We start from the raw sequence: 23,040 nt of genomic DNA, 5'->3' as shown, positions 1-23,040 counted from the left end.
TGGCAACCTTTGCTGTAAAATGATATGTCAATTGTTACATACATATTTTGGAATTGGTTTACTTCAGTAAGCTGTATTCTGTCTGACTTTCAATACACTCGATGATATTTCATGTCTCAACGTTTTTTTGCTGTGACCGACTTTGTATCTCAAAAACAGAAGCAATCTGTCCCGGAAGTGGTCTCACCAATGACTGGTGTCGTTGCAGTCGAAAAGCCATCAGCCCCCTAGTAGGGTGTAAGTAGGTAACAAAAAGTTGTCGCTTGTTGCCATTTTATAAATAATCTCATTATCGCCGTTTTCAATCATTCACCACGTTGTTGGCATTTTCTTTCACTATTGTACATCCGTTTTTTGATCAGCTCGTTCGGGAATCTTTTGCAATCTGTTAACCATTTTACCTCTCTGGCTTTCACACGTTTACAGTTTTTGCTTTCAGTAATTAACAATGTTTTCTTCTTCACCATTTTGAGTTCTTTGTGGCTGCAAGTTTCTTCTTATCTGTTACAAGATTTCTGAAACTCAGTTATGTTTGCAACAGTGGAGGAGGGAGATGGTTTCTTGCAGATGAGATAATATTGACCGGTGACTAGGCACATTACTGAGTTTTTACTAAACGATTTGAATAGAACGTCATTATTAGCTTCCGACACACAAGGGATACACTCTTCAGTAAACCGAGCACAGTTGTCATGTTTCAAGGAAAGAGAATGATTTATTTCTTAAAAACCAATTGCATCTTTTGTAAAGATGAAAGGGCGTATTTGCCACTGGAATAGTACTATGACTTAAAAACAGAAAGTCAGTCAATAAGGTATATAACCGTGCTCTCATTAATTGTGTTATCTTACCATGGTAAAACAATTGTATTCTATGATGACATCTGCAGTGTCATTTATACGAAATTCGTGAAACCCCTGCCTGTGTCATTTGGTAAAGGAATGTCGTGTAACTATGTTACTTTTCCTTAGCCTAGCGATAACAGGTTTGCCATGCCTCCCAATAATATTTACAATAATATTAATCAATCTGTTGTTCTGTAATAAAATGGAACTAACAAGGAACGTCCCATGGAAGGAATATTTTAAAAGCTGATCTTGGTGGTATTTGTAAGTAATTGGTAGTAAGAAGTGTGAAAAAAGATAGACAAAAGAACTGTACAAAATTTAATCCTATTCAATTCTCTAGAATATGAGGAATGGTGATAACAATTTATACAGAACTTGAAAAAAAATTGTAAAATTTTTTTCGTAAGGGATTGGTCTGATAATATATGAAATACAATGATGCAACTACTGGGAGGTAGTCCAGTTGTCTCGTTAGAAACCGGGCCATTATCTTCATCACATCAACATAATCACTATATATTTATCTCTTGCACTGCTATGGTCCTGCACTCCATGGGGTCATTCTGTTCACTAATAAAACACTCTCTACCATCTGGAGGAAGAAGATGACTAATACTGTCTCTCGGAGATGACAGTACCATGTCCTCTCCTCGTGATGATAGTCGAAGAGTTTTGTATCATTTTTTGGTCTCTTTTTAACCATCTCTCCATCTGTCTTGCTACAGAGGTAAAGTTACACAGCATTCCTTGTAACTGGTCTCTTTTTGTTTTTTCTCCTTTTTTTTCTCAAAACTTTTGAACAAAGATGAGAAATTTGATGACTAACTTTCTAAAGCACTTTCTACTTATCTTCTCTCTGTGGATTAAATGTATTAGTTAAACAACAAAATGTAAACTTTTAAAAATGGTAGCAGAAGGTGTATATTTTATGGCATTTCAAGCAGGGGGTTCTCATGTTGCAGCAAAATGGGGGGACTCTGGTAATTTTCTGCGGTGAAATTTGTGACTATAACGATATATATATACATTGTGTGTCAGAGGCAGAGGTTATGTGTGGGGTCATCTGGACATGTAGATGAGAGGGGGGAAGTGGGAAAAGTTGTGGCTTTCACACATTTCTTTAGAATTTCATTTCTTGGAAGGATTCATTGTTTCATAAGTTTTTCAGGCTTGGTTAATACCCCATGGGTGATATTAGGATAAATTTGCATAATATATGTTACTCTTACGTGTTATGTGCACTTGTAGTTTTCATTAGGTGTGGATGGAAGCTTTGAACATTTAGCCACTGGTAATGAAATGTCTAATTTGATTTCTTAATCTTGCATATACTGTAACTCCCATGGTTGGTGGTGGAGTAATAATACTCTTGTTGTCTTTCGGAGTCATTGATGTAATTTCAAACGTTCATAATGTTTATTCTGACCTATAAGCTTTTAATTCTTATCTGTGCTGTCTGCTTGAAGTATCAATGCAATGTATTGTAAATATCACCCCTTTCCCCACCCCCCACCCCCGGTCATTTAGGGTGTGTGAACCAATTAATGTCAGTATGCATCTGAGTGGGACCAAGCACCAAAAATAGAGAAATATCCCAGCTATCTCAAGAGGATTCCATCAGCCAGGTTTATATCTTAATGTCTGATTTTCACTCACAATTGTCGAGAGTTCAATATTTTGCCTGTTAACAATACCAGATAATAAATCATGCTATTAATCATGCTAATAAATACTATTACACTGGTCAAGTGGACCTCCTAGTTTATACTTATATGATTGTGGAAACTTTTTAGTATTAATACACAAAATAGTTTGAAGAGAGCTTTTATACCTCAAACTCAAATATGTAACATAGTAAAGCCTTTAGTAGTTCACCCTGATTAAAGCTGCGACCCATGAAATTAGGCTTTAACTTATAAAACGTTCAAAATTTCTGAAATGTTGCAGAGACCTTGTCGTTCAAAAAGATTGATTGCTCCTTCCCGGGACCGAGCAGCCAAGTTTTGTATCATTGCATTCACTTTGTCACTAATTCTAGAACGATTGATCTGGGCCTCTTCTACTGCTTCAAATGAGAAGTATGGGGACGATATCGTAATGCAAGATCATAGATCCTCGAGTAAACCCAGAGTAATTTAATACTGCCATCATTCTACCACAGGATCATTTGGTGATGAAGACATAGACCCCCCCACCCACCCAAAAAAACACCACGTCGAGATGACTAGGACGAGAAGTAGGCTCGTCCGTCTGGTGAACGAACTCTTAACACCCGGTGAGCATGATGTGTTTGGGTACAGTTTGGGTAGTAGCTGGTTTTTCTTTGAGGGATATAAAGAAACATGAATATTCATTAATGTCACACCTTGATTAGAAGAGAATTAATTTGAAGCTTTATTGCGTAGACTCGCTAACAATCGTCGGGTGAGTGTTGTTCGAAGGTGTTTGGATGTATCGATGTGTATTTAATACGGCCTTTTGTTATTAAGCAACGTTATTTACAGATATCTTCTCGACTTGCCGGTAAAAGACACCTGTGCTAAATTATAAGTTGTGCTTAGTAGAATTTTTTTTTTTTTCTCCTTTTTTTCTTTTCCTTCTTCTTCTTGAAGTAGGTCTTATTTATTTATTTTTTGGTTTTGCCTGTTTTCTTTTTTTCAAGAAATTCAAGTCATAGGAGTTTAAAAGAAGCAAAAAATGTCTGTATCTGTTGAATATTGAATTTAAGAACTGTTTCGACAAGTTTGCTATACTACTTTTTGATCATGTGGTATGAATGCTGGTAGTCGGTCTCTTTTTACTGATTAGTATGAATAAATGGAGAAGGCGATTCTTTCTTGCAATATTTCTAGAATCATGCTACAATGCAATGGGTGGAGAGGGGGCCGGGGGGGGGGGGAATGTAGTCAGACAGTTTATTGCATTTATTGTGCGGATGTTCATGTTGCATTTATAGCACAGTTGTGTAGTGTTGACTTCATTATAATAGGTGCGTTTTATATCTCATGTGGTACAGGGGTAGAGATGGTGCATTTGTTTCAATCGCCTTAGATGCTTTGAAATTACATTGAGAAGTTTGTTCATGTCCTATTTGTGATAGTTTGTGTCGTGCATATAATTGCTGGATTATTTAAATTTTAATTCATTGAATTGAGAAGTGCATTTCAGGGGGGAAGGGGTAATTCATTGAATTGAGAAGTGCATGTGAGGGGGGGGTGTGGGGGATAGCGGGGTACTAGGCATTGTGTAGTCCCAATCAGTCCACTTTTAGAGGTAGAATGCATTCAGTTCGCATTATAGTGCAGGTGTATTAAAGAAGCATTGTTTTGTTGAGACAGCTGTATTCAGTGAATTGAGTGTACTAAGACACATGTATTTTATCTATATATATATATATTGACATAAATTCATGCATATGGATTCATATGTACATGTAAACATCAACATACACATTCATGCATATATGCAGAACACTAGAAAAAAACCTTAAAAAGTGTACGAACTGGTTTCTGTCCGTGACCAGATAGTGAGTTAACTATGAAGTACGTAGTAGTATCATGCGAATTATATAAAGTTTACTGATATGTGTAAAACAGTGCATAGCATTTTTGGCTCTCTCATGTGACAACTGTTAGTGCAAGGGTTGACATTGTAACGAGCCAAGTAGTTTCGAAAAATTAGCATCGGTGTTTGTTTGTTTGATAGATTGGGAGCGAGTGCATTCCTGTTATTAAACCCTGCGTCATCTGTGGAAGTACATATTCCTTCCGGCCTCATATCTGTGTGCCTTTTAATATGTGCTCTGTATAAAGCTGCTACAACAAGTAAAATTACAGAAATATGTTATAAGTTATTAAATTAATGTTTCTGGTTATAATTTTTTTTTTTTTTGGATTTTGCTTATTTCCCCCCACCCCTGACCAAAGAAAATACTAAATGGAAAGAAATTAGACCCATTATTTTGAAGGAAGTTGTTCTCTTTGCTACCTGAAGTTTCTATCACTTTTTCTTTTTTTTCTGTGTTTTTTCCTTCTCTTTTCTCTTTACTTTTCCGTCAAATATATTTGTGATTTAAAAAAGTAAATCTATTAACTTATTTGATTTAACCTCATCTCCTACCTTGATTATTAAAAATTGGACATGTACAACGTTGCTAATGATTCTTTCCCACTGCTAGAAAAGGCAGGGCTATGGAAAAGGCAGGGTTGGGATAGGGGAGGGGGGTGGGGAGGTTGTTTGTTTGTGTATTATTAATTGGACTTATATGTAAATTTAGCTCGTTTGATTGTGCTCTGAATTATTAATGCTCTCTTGTGTGTTTACAGGACAATTAGTAATGGTGTGTTGTACATTGTAAATATGTTTCAAAGTGGAATTTTTTCGTCAGTGCAGTTGTTTCTTCTTGCAATAAGGTGATGTGTTCTGTATATTTATGTTCAATTTTCATCATTCTCTCTTTCTTTCTATTTTTCTCATTTTTTCTTTTACCAATTGTTTCTCAATTCTGGTTTATGTGGACACTGAGGCAGTGTTATTTGTCAATCGTCAATTTTTGGATAAATTTGATCTTTTCCATAATGTTTTCGGCCTTTTATATAATAGTGCATATTTTGGTTGGATGATCCAATAGGTAGAAGAAGCAAGTGCCTGAGGGCCCCCAAGGTCAAGGGGCCTCTTTGAACAATGTCAACTGGCAGGAAATGTCAACTTAAAACGATTCTTTCTTACTTTGGGTAAGGTGCCTGCAAACCTTATTAAGGGGGGAGCAAGTGCTCGTTTCCTGAGGGCTCCAGAGGGTGTGTTTTTAGGACTACAATGAGTGCAGACATCTAGAGTTTGTCAGGTTAAGGTCTCGTCTGTGCAAAGTACATTACACACAGTGTTACACTTGCAGAAGAGTTTATTTTTGCCTAACTTAAAAAGTTAAAGAGTTCTTTTCTTTCATATCAATAACAAGACGAATTAAAGACTTTCATCCTTTCAAATCACATATTATGCGGCCAATTTTTTCTCTTGTGGGGTGGGGGTGGGGGGGATGGGAGGAGTTTTGGATTGTGTAGGTTTGTTGGTCAGACTCTTTTTCATTCAGTCAGATATCAAGTAAGAGATAATGTTATGATAACAGAAGAGACACAATGCATCTCTCAAAACCTTTAACCGAATAAAAACTTGTCAGTCGTGCAATATGTTTGCAGAGGATGATGTAGGGAGTGGGGGGGGGGGGAGAGTGTTTGTGGTCGGGAATAAAGAGGGTGACACATGTGAATTTGATGTAGTTTCTATACCCTACATGGGTATATTAGTCGCAAATTATAAACAGCACAGTATTTAACTTCACAATCCTATAACAGTGGTTACATCTGAAGGTGTATGATATAAAGGTTATGAATTTGCAAACTTGTTGTCATTCGTTGCAATCATATTTCTAGAAAATGCTTAAACTCGTGATTGTGATAAAGGGTGTGTATGTTTTACAGTGAAGATGTCGTTGATGTGCCGATAAGGACTGATTTTTAGAAAAGCATATATATGTATTTCACATTGTGGTTCCATTGTAACATTACATTCAAGGAAATTTAAGGAAACGTTTAAAGGTTACATTTCCTTCATGATGGTGAGACAATCTCCCGGAAAAGTACTCAGCCAACCAACAAAACATTGTTGTCCAATTGCTGGCTTTTCTTTTTCGCTGAAGTAGTTTTTGGTTTCAATCAAATATTGTAGTCTTTTTAGTCATGAGGGTGTAAGTGTCTTTGTAGTTGTGGTTTAGCCTAGCTTGTAACAATATTTCAATAACAGGATTGTTGAATGGATTTTGTCACTTTCATCAAGCCTATTGGTTGCTGTGCAGGTCAAAGGTCATATGAGCTCAATATGAAAATCTCCTAAATATGGTGGTATCTCAGGAGGGGAAACTTGGACGGATTTTTTTACCTTGCCTCTGGATGTCCCATATTGAGTAGAGGAAGCCTGTTGTTTTGGGTGGAGGTCAAATGTCATTTCAGATCGACAGAGGGTAAAAATGCACAAGCCGTAAGAACTCATTTCTTTGAGAAGAAAATTGGGATAGAACTCATACTCTACATTATAATGCACCATGATTAATATTTGAATCCAATCATTCATAGTGAAGGTCAGAGGTCATGTGAGGTCAGCAGAGGTCTAAATGTTATTTTAAGAAGTGATATTGGCCATGGGTCCTAACGATAGGCGTGGGGATGCCTCGTAATGATCTAAAGAGCTTAAATCTGTGTATTAGAGGTCAAAGGTCAAATTTTGACGTCAACAAGCAAGAAAATCAAAAACCTTTGAAAAACATATGGTATCTGGTGAAGGGAATGTTAGATTAATATCTGATTCCCCCCAAAAATTCAACTATTTACATCATGGAAACCAAAGTGGCTTTTGCATTTCTAGTTAATATAATTGAGGAACTGATCTGGCAATTCTGTAATAAGGGGGGTCCTAGATTAGTCATGTGTAGAAAGGGAAAGTTGAAAGTGAATTCAAATTGTTATTATTCCTGCCATGCAAAGACTTAATTTCAAACTGACATTTTTTGTCCACGCATTTGTGCTGCAAATAGTTGTTTGATGAATTTTAGAAGTATAAACAAGGTTGGCTTTGTTTTTCTATTTCCAAAACTTACCAACTATACTAAAATTAAGATGGTTATCGATCACACTTCCTCGTGAACTGAACATGTACAATTTTTTTCCCACTCTCTAAATATTTCTCTGTGGAGACACACTTTGGAATTTTCAAAACTTACATCACTATTTGAGAGATGGTTAGAACCATTTTTGAGCCAATGAACTGCATAACAATTAAGACTTGTGTATCCCTATTAAATCATTTGAAATCAATTCTGAAAAGTTACTTTTGACAGAGGTCAAGATAATTCTATGACGAAATTACAGGTGTCCCAAGGGCATTCATTAAGTTGCATTGAAGATGCTGATTTACAAATATCACTCTCATCATTGCTAAACCTGTTCTTGCTTCTCTATTCAAAATGAAACCCCAATTTTTCATCAAATATTAATGGAATGTTAAATGTTAGCCACATGAAAAAATTGCCCTAACAAAATGAATAATTAAAGAAATTATGATCAGGCCCCCCAAAAAATGAATTTATTGGACAATGGTTTGCAGTGCTCAAACTTTTTTTTTATTTAAACCCTAACCTATTGTTTGAATTAATGTCTCAGTTACTTGGAATGTCTTCACAGGAGGAGTCCTGATAAACATTTTGCTGTAATATTTATCATTACATTTTTGTCATGATTCACACATATCTAGTCGGTCCTATTCACCGTCTGCCAGATGGTAACAGGTCCTTCTCCATAGCATGCATTGTATTGTATAGGGAGTCAGAGGCCCCCCCCCCCCCCATTGAGTGGGCCTCTAAATGTTATGTATTAATTAGAAGTCACCCTCAGTGTTTCATTATGCTGTCTGTTATAAATATAAGAGGTCCGCATTGATTTTCTAATCTATTGTATGTTTAACAGGTCCTCCTGCAAATTGCATGTTGCTGTATGTTATATCAGTTCAGAAGAAGTCTGAGAAATATAAAAACATGATCTATTTTAAAGATCAGACAAAACTCCATTACAAATTTTGTCTGCTTTATTGGTTGTTGTTTGTTGTTGTTGCTGGATGGGAGGGGGGGAGAGAGTGGGGGAGGGGGGTTATTGCTAATATTATTATTATTATTATTATTATTACTAATATTATTTATACTACCGTTACTATTCAAGTTATACTTACATATCCAAAGTATTAAAGAAGATCCATATGTTCAGAATTTGAAGGTTGTTCCAATAGCATTGAACTTGGTTTGAACTTTTGCTGCACCACAAGTTGTTTTTGTTCTAGGTTGAATATTATGACTGTGCAAGAAGTATCAATTGGGTTGTGGTCTTGCATAGTTTATATCATAACTGTCGGTATTGTTCAATGTTTTGGCATGAATAATCGAGTAATAACCTGTACTTAACATGTCCATGACCTGTTTTTTATTTCACAAACAACTGGTTTTTGCAAATTTACTTCCCAGTTCAACATCATCATGGTTCCTCCCCTCATAATGTTGCATTTATGGCTTTGCTTCAAGTGCAGTTAACTTGAAAGTGAGGGTGAAGGGCCCCACAGCACACTCGTGAACTCGGGGGGCACCTTAAACCCCTAGCTAGAAACCTATGCCACTGATCAGTAAAGTTGCCACTAAGGTTTATAGACAACATAAAATGTGACTAACTTGGAGACGCATTTCTATTTGAATCGGTAGTAATACTTTTGAGTTTGATTCCCTGTCAAATTGTATGTCCTTCATTGCTGAAAGCAAAGATTTCACCTAGCTTCTTCCCTCCACCTCCTCACCCCCCCCCCCCCCAATGTGTAAAATAAAACAAATCAATATTTGTTATAAGAGTTTATTCTAAAAAAAGAAAGAGGATTTGGGTTGGCATAACACTGCTATGCAGGGGTGAACATTTCATTGCTTGTGCTGCAGCTATATTAAAGGGTGTGAAGACTCGTGGAAAAGGAAACGTCTAATGCCGGTAATCTGACCTAGTTTCGAATGAGGTGTAACAGCAGTGTTATAGACACCACCATCGATCCCAGAAAATACACACAGCTTGCTACCGTAGGTAATTAGACACTAGTGTACAGTCAATACATGCAGCTACGGTCAATACCCACAACACAGTGTATAAACGATACAGCGATGGACATCTCAGGTCCAGCTAAAGATAACAAGGTATCACGTTTCATTACTGTCTGCATTTTGTAGCGACACGAACAATACGTCACTTGCAAGCAACAAAAAGTTAACTTTTTCAGATGGCCGCACGCGGTTTGGGGCGTGTCTTCAATGCCTTTAATTGGTATACAGTTCATTGGTTTGACTATTGTGTGGTTTACACTAACTAATCGTTCTATCACTATTGAGATCGTTCAATTACACAATACATATTATTTGTGAATAAGACAAGATTTGATGACTGTTCTTTCTTTTTTTCTCTATTTTTGGTTACATTTATCAAATTTTTGGGCTACAAAAGGGTAAGGAATTTAATAAATTTAGCTTTTGCTAAGTTTTTGACAAATGCCTATGAACAAATAGGTTAAGCCAAAGAACATAGCATCATGGTAACGGTGGCAGTTTCACTTTTACAAATTCTATGTTCAGGCTGTCCCTGGATATTTTTTATCTTCAATGGTTAAATAAATGCTGTACATTGTCTCGTTATGGTCATATTTCCATGAAATCATCATATGAAAGCTTGTGCATCAGCCCTCGCCATGTTTAATCTGAAGAAGATCCGGAAATATTTGGACAAGTCGACATGTCTCAAAATTGCAAATGCCATGATTTTCTCTCATATGGACTATTGCAATGGTCTTTTTATCAACCTCCCGGCCTCCACACTTCATCCCCTACAAAGGATCCAAAATTACACGGCTAAAATTATTCTCGGCAGATCAAAATATGATAGTGCCTCCGCAGCATTGAAGGAGCTGCACATCCTCCCCGTCAATGTCCGTGCCGAGTACAAGATCCTCCTCCTCGTTTATAAGTGTATACATAATTCAGCACCAGCTTATCTGTCCGAGTTGCTGGAAATTAAGACACCTGGTCGTTCAACACGCTCGTCAAAGGGCATCCTTCTCAAGGTTCCTTTCACACGCCGCAAATGTTTCGCAGGCCGCTCTTTCAGCGTCGCTGGCCCTAGACTTTGGAATGCTCTCCCTGTCGACACAAGAAATTCGAAGACCATCAGAACTTTTAAAGCTGCTTTAAAGACTCATTTATTTAAGAAATTGTTTTTATAATTGTTTTGTTGTTCAGCGCCATTGAGTGTTTTTACAGTAATGTGCGCTTTACCAAGTGTTACCACCTTAACCTTAACCTTATGGTCAGTAGAATTAACGGAAATTCCTGAGCAATCTTCCCCAACATCATTTCTGTGAAAATGTTTGATGGATCTCATCTGTTCTAATCTAGGTTGAATTTTTCGATATTATAACATACAGGTTTAAAAGTTTAAAAATTATTGATGAATTTTTGTTAATCCACTTCTGTTTTACAAGGACCTCTCAGCTGCTAGGAGATTTCATAGTTTAACTCCCCCCCCCCACTCCCCCGCCCCCATCTGCCACCGTGGAAAACAAATATGCTAAAGAATTTACACTTTAAGATATTGAAACTTGACATTCTCAAGGCTTTTAGATTAGGAAAACTTATTAATACTTCGAAAAATCACCACTGTATATAACAAAGATTGGAAATACCATTTTTAGAACTTGTTCAATTTTAAAGTGAAGTTGGCTAGCACACTATGAATTATTTACTCTTCCGCTATTGTGAAAAAAAGTTTCAAGAAACATGAAGTATTGCCAGAATTTGTGATACATTCACAAATAAATTGAGTGTTTTCCAAAGATATGGGTCAACCTCTCAAAAAAGCATCAAAATTTACTCGATTTATCCAACTCAAAACCTACTTTATAGCTGTATACACATATGTACTGAAAAATATTGACTATGACACTACATAAGTTTTTAAAGCTAACATACAAAAAGTGGGCAAAATCATATAAATTAATAGTAAATATCTTTAAATCAATACAATAAATTTATTTAACAAGTTTACTATATCATTCCAGACAATCAAGTTTGAATAAAAATTGTGACACCATCCTAAATTTGTCCTCCAGTGAAGGTCAAGTTAAGTTAATGATCTGTTTTCGTATCATTTTGCACAGACCAGTCAGGGTATGCAAAAACCTTGACCAGTTACAGGACATTAATATCCTCCCCTCTCCCCCCCCTTACCACTCACCCCCCATCTTAAAAACTTTTGTGTCCCTCCTTAAATAACTGATCCCTTCCCAAGTCATAACTCCTGGCCTTTGGAACCTGATCCTTCATATTAGTACTAATCACATACTAAAGCAATATTTGCAATATTTGACTTTGTGTAGCTGACCCATACGTTTGTAATGTCATTTGTTATGAGATTTTATAAATGGACAGCATCGAAACTGATATACAGGTCAGGGAAGTCTCCTCAAAATGCTACTTTAACGCTGTATTATTTGAGAAAACACCTATACATATTTGGAAGGGAGCCAACTGTTCAGTTATGTGATGAATATTCATAGACAAACCCAATGATACAATGGACCCATGACCTCGGAACAACAGCTATTTTAGGATCGCTCTGCGGTTAAGAACATTTCACAACATTGACAGTATTTCAACCAGGTAAAACTTAACCGAAAGAAAACTCCCGGGGGTCAGCCGTAAATACAACATTTCTTAAAAACAATTTTAATTGAATTCAAATAACTCGGGACAAGAAGCTGATAATGGAATTTATTTTTTTTTTCTCTCAATTTGTTCTCAACTATTAGATCTGTCTTTAATATAAACTCGAGCTGAAGTGAAAGTTGACCTTGCAATTGATATTGGAGATAGTCATAGACTAACCCTCATTGTAATATACCATTAAATGCGACCACCCACAGTTGCTGCATTAGAATTATTCCTTTATTAAGAATTGAAATGAGTGCTGTTTATGCTATTATACACTGAGATATTCCCCTTCTTATTGGAATCACATCAATAGAGCATTTGTTGTCTCTAACTGCAATGCAGAAATGTTACTGCATCGTTTGATTTTAATCTATGATTTTATTCTGTCTACCTTCAAATCTGTATTTTGATTTTGAAGTTCAGGGGGGGGGATATTGTTGTTAAACACAGGGTCATGTCTTTGATTGTCGAAATAAACCAACTTGTGCAAAGCTGTAACATCCTCCCCATCCCACCCCCCCTCCCCCTCCCCCTCCCTTCCCTCAATTGCTTCTCAGTAATCAGTAATGAGGGATGTAATTTCTCAGAATAAGTAAAAATATGGGGCCACTATTGGGTTGAAACAATGACTGCATATAGTTTACCCATTGTGACATAGTGACAATATGGCATGGACCATGTGACTATGTATAATGATAATTCCATGCAAGACATCTTAGCAGCTTTACATGTATGAGACTGGGACACAATGACATGACCCAGTGACTATGTGATAACCCCATTCAAACACGTGGTGGCCAATATGTGTGAGATTGGGACACAATGACATGACCCAGTGACTATGTGATAACCCCATTCAAACACGTGGTGGGCAATATGTGTGAGATTGGGACACAATGACATGACCCAGTGACTATGTGATAACCCCATTCCAACACGTGATGGCATAAATTGTGAGACTGGGACACAATGACATGACCCAGAGATTATATGCATAATGATAACACCCATTCCAACACGTGATGGCATATATTGTGAGAATGGGACACAAGGACATGACCCAGTGATTATGTATAATGATAATCCCATTCAAAGACGTTATTGCATGTGTGAGACTGGGGCACAATGACATGACCAAGTGACTATGTGATAACCCCATTCAAACCCGTAATGGCAAAAATGTGAGACAGGGACAAATTGACATGAACCAGTGACGATGTACTGTATGTTTCTAATCCAACGCAAGACAACAGCATACATGAGTGAGATTAGGACACAATGACATGACCCAGTGAAACAGGGACACAATGACATGGACCAGTGACTATGTATAATTCTAATCCCATGCAAGACATAACAGCATAATGTATTTTAAATCCTCCTGCAAGCAGGAACTCACAAAGAAGCCATCATTGGCTTATCAAAGCCACATTAATCTTGGAGTGACTCGAACTCCCGGACCTTATGATTGAATGGCACCGGCGTTAACCACTGAGCTAACACTCCTAATTATAGTTATAATTATAGTCATAAGAAAATACTAATGAAATTAAAAATCGATAACAGTAAACAGTTAATTATAACGTTTGCAAGTAAGCTAGATGAATCAAAACCGGCTAGTTATTGAAAGTGTTTTGAAACCAGGAACATTCTACTAGGAACAAATAGGGCTTTAGATCTTTCTGTTTTGCTGCAGCGAAAGTGTGGAACAGTTAACCATCTTCGATTAGGAATGCCGATACTATGAGTCTTTTCAAAACAAACTTCAAAAGGCCTATTTTGCCAGGTCACATATTATCAATAACAACTTCCCGACATGGACGTTAAATGGATGTGTGCCGAGAGATTGGCTTCGGTCAGCTTGCGAGTCTATAAGCCTCCATGGCTTCTTTCGCGAGTTCCTGCTTGCGGGAAGATCACATATACATACATACATACATACATACATACATACACTAACTTTTATTTATTTATTTTCAAATGTTGGTCATTATATTTGATAACTACCATAAGTGACTAATTGTCAGATACCAGCATTTTATAAGTGTTTTTATTATTATTATTATTTTTATTATTATTTTTATTTTTATTATTGTTATTGTTATTGTTATTATTATTATTATTTTTATTATTATTATTATTATTATTATTATTATTATTATCATTATTATCATTATTATTATTATTATTATTATTATTATTATTATTGTTATTATTATTATTATTATTTATTAATATAATTACTTAATAACACATTAGACTAGATATGAGCTAGCATTTAGCCTGTGATCTTACACTTTGTAGCTATTGGAATTAGGATATTAGGCCTATATTTCACCACCTACAAGTCAATTTTCAATGTAACTTGTGTTTAACCTTGTGTTGTAATCACAGGTTTACTCAAAAATGTATTTGTGCCTAGAATAAGTCCAACAAAGAAAACAAAGTAGAGTGGGTAGGAGGGGTGGGGGGGGGTGGGGATGCTGAAGTCTCTGTTCATTTCAAAGGTCTACCTTTTGGGGAAAACGAAATATGAGAAGGTGTGAACATAACAACTTTGCTAAGGACTGACTTCAAGTGTCATTGCAAAAACTTTTCTTGTCCTTCTCTTTAAATCTCAATTATACCTGGCCATGTTTCATCTTTTGTAACCAGGTTTAACTTGAGGATTATGTTTTCATATTTCAAGCCCCCTGTTAAAGTAGGTGGTTCGTATGGTTTTGAACATTAAGTCTGGTAAAAATCCCACCACAAAATTATCATCACATTTAATGGAGTGGTGTAGCATCACAAAACTCAGTCAGTATCAGTGGCGGCGCCAGGAATTTTTAGTTGGGAAGGCTAAGGGGGGGGGGGCTGAGCCAATTTTTTGGGTGGCTTACAAGATTGAGTGATAGCCGTCCTGGGGAGGGGGATAAGGGGAGGGGGTACCCCGCCCCTTTTTGAAATTTTTCCTAATCCTGGAAAGGCCTACATGCAAAATGGTGGCATTTAGCGAGGCTTTTGTCACCTGAAAATTTCTCAAAAAATATGCATTGTTTGAAAAAAACACAGTTGAAAATTTAGAACACAAGAGCTGATGGAATGTTTGGCCAATGGCCACAATATTTGAAGGTGAATTGCACCACCATTATAGAGTGTTTTATGCTTGCAATCCTGAGAAACAACTCATCAACACCTGGCGGATAATGCTGGATTCTGAACTGTTTTTATCAGTCACCAAAACAAGGCTTCCTGCACCACAACTGAGTCACTGACTATTATCATGTGAAAAATTCATCAAAATTGCCATTGACTATTGTAGCACTGCGTTATGGCTGACAAAATTTGGGTAGGCTATATTGTTTCAATTAGTTTTTTTTTTTTTTGCCTATTTCAGTTGGGGGGGCTAATGGGGGGGCTGACTACTTCAGTGGGGGGGCTAAAGCCCCCCCAAGCCCCCCTTGGCGCCGCCACTGGTCAGTATAGAGTTTAAATTCCAAATTAATGTCAGTGTACAAGAAACTTTACAAATATGCCAGTAATCTGCTCGCTTTTCAGCATAAGATTTCATTTGTAATATTCAGATCAAAATTTAAACGAGACTTTGATCCAAAGTTTAACGGCTAGTGTCTGCTATTTTTTCATGATTGTGTTCACTTTATGTCGAAACCTACAATATCTCTGTTTATGTTGGCTAAAAGATTATTAAAATATTTTTTGGTAAACAAATACAAACTAAAGAGATGTTCAAAACCACACCTATATATGTTATAAGGTATATCGTGTTTTTCTTTTGGGGGGGGGCTTCTTTTTCCCTGCTTATTATGGACAATGCCCCTAGCCGTTATACTGACAAGTTTTCATTACCCTGCCACCTATTGTTCGGAGTTTAAATATTCATACAGAGGCCATATTCTTATCGCCGTGTATATATATATCCCTGTCATTATGAAATATTCAAGGTTTTCAAAGCAGTTTTTAATTAAGGCGATTCAGGAACCCAGGACTCGAAATGCAAAGTCTTTTTTGGCCTTCCGTCTATTTTTTTCGCCCCGCAAAGTCGTGTGAAGAACGACCGTCGAAACTTTCACCACGTCCCAGTCGTGACAGTTTTCTGATTTCTCACAGACTGTTTTATGAATATTGATCAAAATTATATACCTTTGATTCGCACTTGTGAAATAAACACCTTGGTTGTCGGCCTCCCAATTATACTTTAGAAGACTACATTTATGTCAATTATTGTGATACACTTTAATTGGTATTTGAGGCCAGGTTTCATGAATAAGAGGACACTCGATAGTCTGTCCCGATTCTGAAAAGAGCCCCACAAAAAAACAAAAAAAAATATTGAGTTGTTTGTTTTTTTCCATCCATATTTTGCAGACAGTTAAAAAGAACTGTCATGTTTTTGGACCCCCTCGTCTGGCCCTCTATTTCCATTCGTTCTTTTTTCATTTATCCGCCCCCGATTTTTTTGGCTTCTCCTTCTCCTTTTTTTGATGAATTACTTTTAACGATGTCCGCAGAAGTGTCCGAGCAGTCACTTTGTATGCAAGGAAACCGTTCGGTGACACTCGGATGTTTTATTTATAGGGCAAATCACGACAGATACAGGCCAATTTGGAACTTAGGAAGACAATTTTTCAGGACAGACCCTCAAGGTGGCCTATTAAATGAGAGATGTTCAATCGCCTCAAAACAAAAGTCAAAATGGCATTCAGTCGATTATTTGAGCTCGAGAGGGTTTTTTTTTTTTTTTTTTTCGATAAAGGACTGGTTTGAAAAACAATGGATGCAGTTTATTTATTTTATCTTTTCAAGTTTATCTTTTCTTTTGAAGTTTTTGAAGAGATGCAGCTCAAAAAATTGTACCATTTAATCAAATCTGTCAATAATTTTGATATCTAAGGATATTAATGAATATTGGACAGTGTCTGTTATGTATAACTACCTCTCCAAAATAACATGATTTTGTGTTTTCGGCTTTTTTACTGCTTTTCTGACATTTACTGAGGAGATGGGTTCAGAAACAATGTCAGGTTTCCCTAAGAGGACTGTATGATCATTGGGGTGATATATGGGTTGCAGAACGAAAGGAGAAGAGATGGTGTTAAATTAAGTGTTAAATTAAGTGGTATTAACTCCCCCTTACCCTCTCCCCCAAGGAACAACAAAGAAAAAGCTACCCCGTGTTATGTCAACTTGAACCGTTTATTGTCAGCGATTACACAGAACGATTTTACTATATACTGAACTATATTCGATCTCAGGTCCCATTAAAATCTCGGATAATATCACTGGCTAAAATGGATTTGGCTGGCTCATTCCATCTCATGTGACAAAGTACATGTTACGCTTCCTTGCTAGAACACAAAAATTAAAGTCCAAATGTCACATGTGTATGTCGGGCTTGGAAATAATTGGATTCCAAATGTTGTGAGGGAAATTAGACCGGCTATGTATTGCCTTTTCAGCCCCGACATTGCTGCCAAGCTTAATCAAGCCTCCTCGTCAGCCCTTACATTGCTGTCAAGCTAAGTGTCAGCCTCCATGTCAGCCCCGACATTGTTGTCAAGTAAGTGTCAGCCTCCTTGTCAGCCCCTACATTGCTGTCAAGCTTAGTGTCAGCCTAATTGTCAGCCCCTACATGGCTATCAAGCTTAGTGTCAACCTCCTTGTCAGCCCCTACATTGCTGTCAAGCTTAGTGTCAGCCTCCTTGTCAGCCCCTACATTGCTATCAAGCTTAGTGTCAGCCCTTACATTGTTGTCAAGCTTAGTGTCAGCCTCCTTGTCAGCCCCTACAGTGCTGCCAAGCTTAATCAAGCCTCCTCGTCAGCCCCACCATAATATTGCTGTCATGCTAAGTGTCAGCCTCCTTGTCAGCCCTGACATTCTTGTCAAGTTTAGTGTCAGCCTCCTTGTCAGCCCGACATTGTTTTCAAGCTTAGTGTCAGCCTCCTCGTCAGCCCTGACAATGTTGTCAAGCTTAGTGTCAGCCTCCTCGTCAGCTTTTTCAAGCTTAGTGTCAGCCTAAATGTCAGTCCTGACATTGTTGTCAAGTTTAGTATCAGCTTTATTTTCATACCCAGACAAAACTCTTGAATGTGTTGTTTCTGACATTTCTTCTTCTTGGGCCTAGTAACATTTATCATGTTGGTTTCTAAGTTTTAACTGTCAGGGCTTAGAATCAGTGTCGTCCTCGGCAAAATCAGCTCCATATCAACCTTTTATTTTCAAACGGGGAGGCTTAAGCCTACTATGTGGACTCCTAAGGGAACAATTTTGCCCTCTAATCTGGTGCCCCAAAATTTGTAGGTATAAATATTATGTCATTTTTTTTCAAAACGAATAATGCCGAATTAATTTGCAAAAGTAAGTTGTACTTGTTGTTTCATGTTTACCCCAATTTTGGTGTCAGATTTATGGAAAATCTTGAAATCTCATCAAAATCTTGAAATACCTCATAGGGACCTTTTTGTGCTTAAAATTCACTATAAGGGAACAAGAAAACCTGCAAGCCCCCTCCCACTCCCCACAAGGACAAAAAAGGAATTATCAAGAAAAGCTACCCCACATTATGCCAACTTGTACCATTATTGACTGTGATTAAACAGAACGATTTTACTATATACTAAACAGAGTAACCCTGATATGGAACTTCTTGTGCTTTAAATTCACAAGAAAATCTGAAAGCCCTGCAGCTTCTGGGGAATTCCACCTTCCTGCCTCCCCCACGCCCCTCATCCCCGGGACCACCAACAGCGCTCTCTGATACATACTAAAAGAAAATCAGAATAATTCCTCTTTCTAACTTGTGTTTGCAATTGAAAATCACTGCCAGGGAACATTAGAAAATATATGGATTTTTGTGGCATCTTTTGTGGGGTTCTCCTACCTGGACCTCCACCAGAGCTCTGACCTTTGACAGCCTGAGCTGCACTCCTGTCATATAAACACCCCACCATCCCCCATCAGATAACCCTCCTAAACCTAAATGATATCACTATGATCAAGGTTCCTATTTTGCTCACAAGCGATAAGCTTATTAGCATCATTGTCCCTACATGCTACACTGAAAATGTTCGGATGTGATCTTGTGACTGTCTGTGTGCCTGTTTGTGATAGTTTTTCATTTGATTTATTGCTCGATTTTTACAAGATATCTTATAAATGTTACATTCATCCGATCATATGCGTTATTCAAATAATATCTATTTAGAAAATTTTGGAACGACTGTGGTTGGCCTAGGTTTGACAAACTCTTTTTCTTTGTTTTCACAAATTCACAAGACACGGCAATTGGCAAAGTTAATAGGAACAACCTGAGAATGCTGAATAAATGGCTATTTTTCAAGTGAAAACGACTCAGGATCATGACCGTTACTGATATCAACATTCTGATGTACCATCCTATAAGAATCAACCAACTTAGTGACCCCTCCCCCCCCCACACTCCCTCACATCTGAATATTTTTCATTGTTTTTTCAAACTTTCAAGCTCAATAAAAAAGAAAGGTAAGGTTGTATCCATTGATAAAACTCTGATCCTATTAAACCAATAAACCACCAAAAACTACCGCCCATTTCTTATCAGTCTTATGGCCTAGGCCCACAATAACTACTTGTTTTGTTTTTTAAAATATAAATTTCCCTTCTGGCACTTACAATTTGACAGTTTGTAATAAATCTGATAAACACAGAGTATAGACCTACATAATCAACATTCCATTTTGATTACTTCCATTTGAATTTAGAAAATGACTAGTTTTTATTATAAAAACAGAAAATGGAATATCTATGTAGAAAAATGATTGCATCATTCGGCATCTAAGTCCCCTGAGATTAGCAAAAATTTCTCAAATGGGAGGGCGACACCCCTTCCTGTTACACCCCTCCCCCAGGATGGCAATCCTCCTGCATTGATATGGCCCCCCTTCCCCCCTTCCAAATCAGTTACACTGGCAACGGGCCTATGTAAATCGATCAAGCAATTACCATGATATCTGACAGATTCAAGACCAGTCAGCAAAAGGCATTCAAGCCCATGGGCAAGCAGAACAAAGTTCAATATTCCATGTGTTAACATGTTATAAACCAAAAAATTGATTTTGAAAATATTATTGATGACTAAAAAGCTCTTAAAAATGAGAAAATTTACGAACACTTTTAGAAATACGATCTGCACTCAGATTTTTCCATTTGTGTTTCGATTGACGACTCCCAAGATAAATTTCTTTCTGAGAGTAACACAACCTTTAATAAAAAAAAAAGATACAGTTGAGAGGTGAATTTATTTGTTACTGAAAATTTTTAGTTTCCAGGTGGAATTTAAATTCAATTTTTGAAATGTCAAAATAACATTTAGATTTGATACATAGGTAAATTTTTATCCACACTCCTCCCACACTTACATTAAAATATTTAGATTTTAGTCAAATCCCCCCCCCCCCCTTTACCACATCTCAATATCTTGTCTATAACTCAAGATCTGGTCGAGTGTTAACTCAGATTGACTGGGCCGATATACTCCTCCTCTCCACTTTGTGGGTCACACCAGGGAGGTAGGAAGCTTCCAAAAAGTGGGGGGGGGGTGGCACAACATCAGCGGGGCACTTAAAAATCCAGGAATTTGGTAAAGGCCAAGAGTTTATCACTTTCATAAACATTAATGACTTTGAGTGAGAATGCTTTGCTTCAGGAAGTTCAAACAAACTTAATTGAAGTCAAGGGCGGCGGAATCGGGGGGGGGGGCACGTGCCCCCCCACTTTTCCTCAGGTTAAAAATGTGCCCTTTATCTACATAAAATTGAGGTGTCTCAAGTTAGCAAGAGGCCAGGGAACCAGAATGAACACTCGGGAAGGGCCGTTTGTAAAACCAAAAATGTTCTTGTACGCTCCACGCCAACCGATGGTGGCGCTCCGCTCAGATAGTCGTGCATACAACTTTGCAAATCCTGGCTACGCCCCTGACTTTTAATGAATTTCTGTGGGTCAAACTCAAAGCTATTTCGAATGGAAAAAATTTGATAAGATATTAACAAGAAATAAACTCTAATTCGGAAGATTCCTACATTAGCAACTAGCATGATTTCACCTCATTATGTCTTTAAAGTTCCTTGTTCCTTGTTTCCCAATTTGCACATTGGATATTGCAGTGCTAGTATGCATATTTTCCTTGGGGGGGGGGGGGGATTGATGGAGTGATGTGTATATGCAAATGAGATAATACAATAAGAGTTATAAAGGGTACTAAATATAAGGCTGCATCAGTCCAATCGAATTTCTGCAAAGTGCCAGTGGCGGCGGAACCGGGGGGGCTTGGGGGGGCCCAGCCCCCCAATGAAAAAGTTGAGGGGGCAAATGCATGATAAGCCCCCCCAATATTTACAAAGGCTCCGAAACGTGCATCTGCCCATTTTTCAATGCATACTTGTCGATCTGTCCGATGCACACGTATACTATATAGGTGTAATAATTTTAGTAATTGCTGGGGGACCCTCGGCCCGTCCCCTGGCTATAGACCACATTGTCACCCCAACCGCGTCTTCACGCCCCGTGAAAAGTGGAAGCAGTGAGTGTGAGTACCAGTAAGCGTAACACAACTTCGTCTTAGGCCAATGACTTGCCTCATTTCAGCCAGTTCTCCAACATCCCCTTACTTAGTGGCGGAGCGTCCATATATACAGTCCCGGAAAGTCCCGGATACAAGGCCCGGAAAGGGTCATTTCCTGCAATCTAGGGAGTATCTTTACTCAAAATTTTTCTGTACGCTCCGCGCCAACCTGTGGTGGCGCTCCGCTTAGATAGTGTCGGAAGCGCCCCTACAGACCATTCTTGCCCCCCCCCGACCAATACCCCTAGTTCCGCCACTGCCCTTACTACACTCAAAAACGTCTTTGCGAGTACACTACGAGTATAATAGCTACTCTCTTAAAACACCATCGAATATACAAATTACAATGTTTTTACAGACTTTTACGTGCAACCTGAGAAATTGCAGACTTGAGACCCATATTTTAGGGCTAGGTATTCGCCGCATAAAACACACGGGAAGTGCCGTTTCCGGCCATCTGGGGGTTTGAAATAACCCAAAATTTTCTTGTACGCTCCGCGCCAACCGATGGTGGCGCTCCGCTTAGATAGTCTCCACACATTAACCCCCCCAATAATTTTTCCGTTCCGCCGCGCCTGCAAAGTGCCCTTTGATGTCGGTGCCCCCCCAGATTAAAAGTGCTTCCGCCGCCCTTGATTGAAATGTCATTTTTCAGGAATTTTGTCAGAATGACAGTTGCTCTCTTTGGAGTTGTGAACAAGATTTGCATGCTTTTAATTCAAATGTGTTGACTCTCTTTAAGATTTGCGGTCCTTTCTGGGGACAGAAATGTACCATGGTGCAAGTGTCAAAGGTCATTCATCTACAGAGTTCAATCTTGCACTGTTCAGGTATTGATTGCGTTTCTGAGTAAATCTGTGACCAAAATTTAAGTGACCATAAGCTGGCATATTAGGCTACTATAAATGATGTTTCTAATGGTGTTTGCTAATTTGTTAAGAAACAGCTGAAACTGATCTACTTCCAAGTCAGAAAGAAATTGACTGTTGTTCATCCACAAGTCAAGAGTGGCTCAAGGCAAATGCCATGTTTGAACCAATTCGAAAGCCAGCTACTACTGCTCCATTTAGCCTGCCCCTTGCCTAAAATTGTCTCATAATACAACTTGCTATCACCTCTTGTAAAAGTCGCCTCCCCACCCTATAATTGCACGAATGTGTCTCTTCTCCCTGCCCCACCCCCTCCCCCTCCAACCACCCAGGTAATTGTAATTGAATCATTGTTGGATTACTCCTGTGGCAGTTGCTTTTTACTATAAGGGGCA

General features: G+C 37.9%; 1 protein-coding gene across 7 annotated transcripts in view; it reads left to right on the top strand.

Moving 5' to 3' along the window:
* Positions 1-23,040, top strand: part of LOC139964033 (uncharacterized) — a 76,007-nt gene that overhangs the window by 12,042 nt on the left and 40,925 nt on the right. For 2 of the 7 annotated variants that reach the window (XM_071965386.1, XM_071965364.1), the window contains exon 5: positions 160-237. In XM_071965386.1, coding sequence (XP_071821487.1) covers positions 160-231 — 72 coding nt within the window. In that variant the 3' untranslated portion in view covers positions 232-237. Of the gene's footprint in view, positions 1-159; positions 8,463-23,040 lie in introns of those variants that run through there. The other 5 variants (XM_071965397.1, XM_071965346.1, XM_071965378.1 and 2 more) reach the window with 4 other exon arrangements.

This window comes from Apostichopus japonicus, chromosome 3 (genome assembly GCF_037975245.1).
Source record: "Apostichopus japonicus isolate 1M-3 chromosome 3, ASM3797524v1, whole genome shotgun sequence".
Classification (NCBI taxonomy): Eukaryota; Metazoa; Echinodermata; class Holothuroidea; order Aspidochirotida; family Stichopodidae; genus Apostichopus; species Apostichopus japonicus.
Note: the sequence above shows the minus strand (reverse complement) of the source record. Positions and strands in the feature narration are given on the sequence as shown.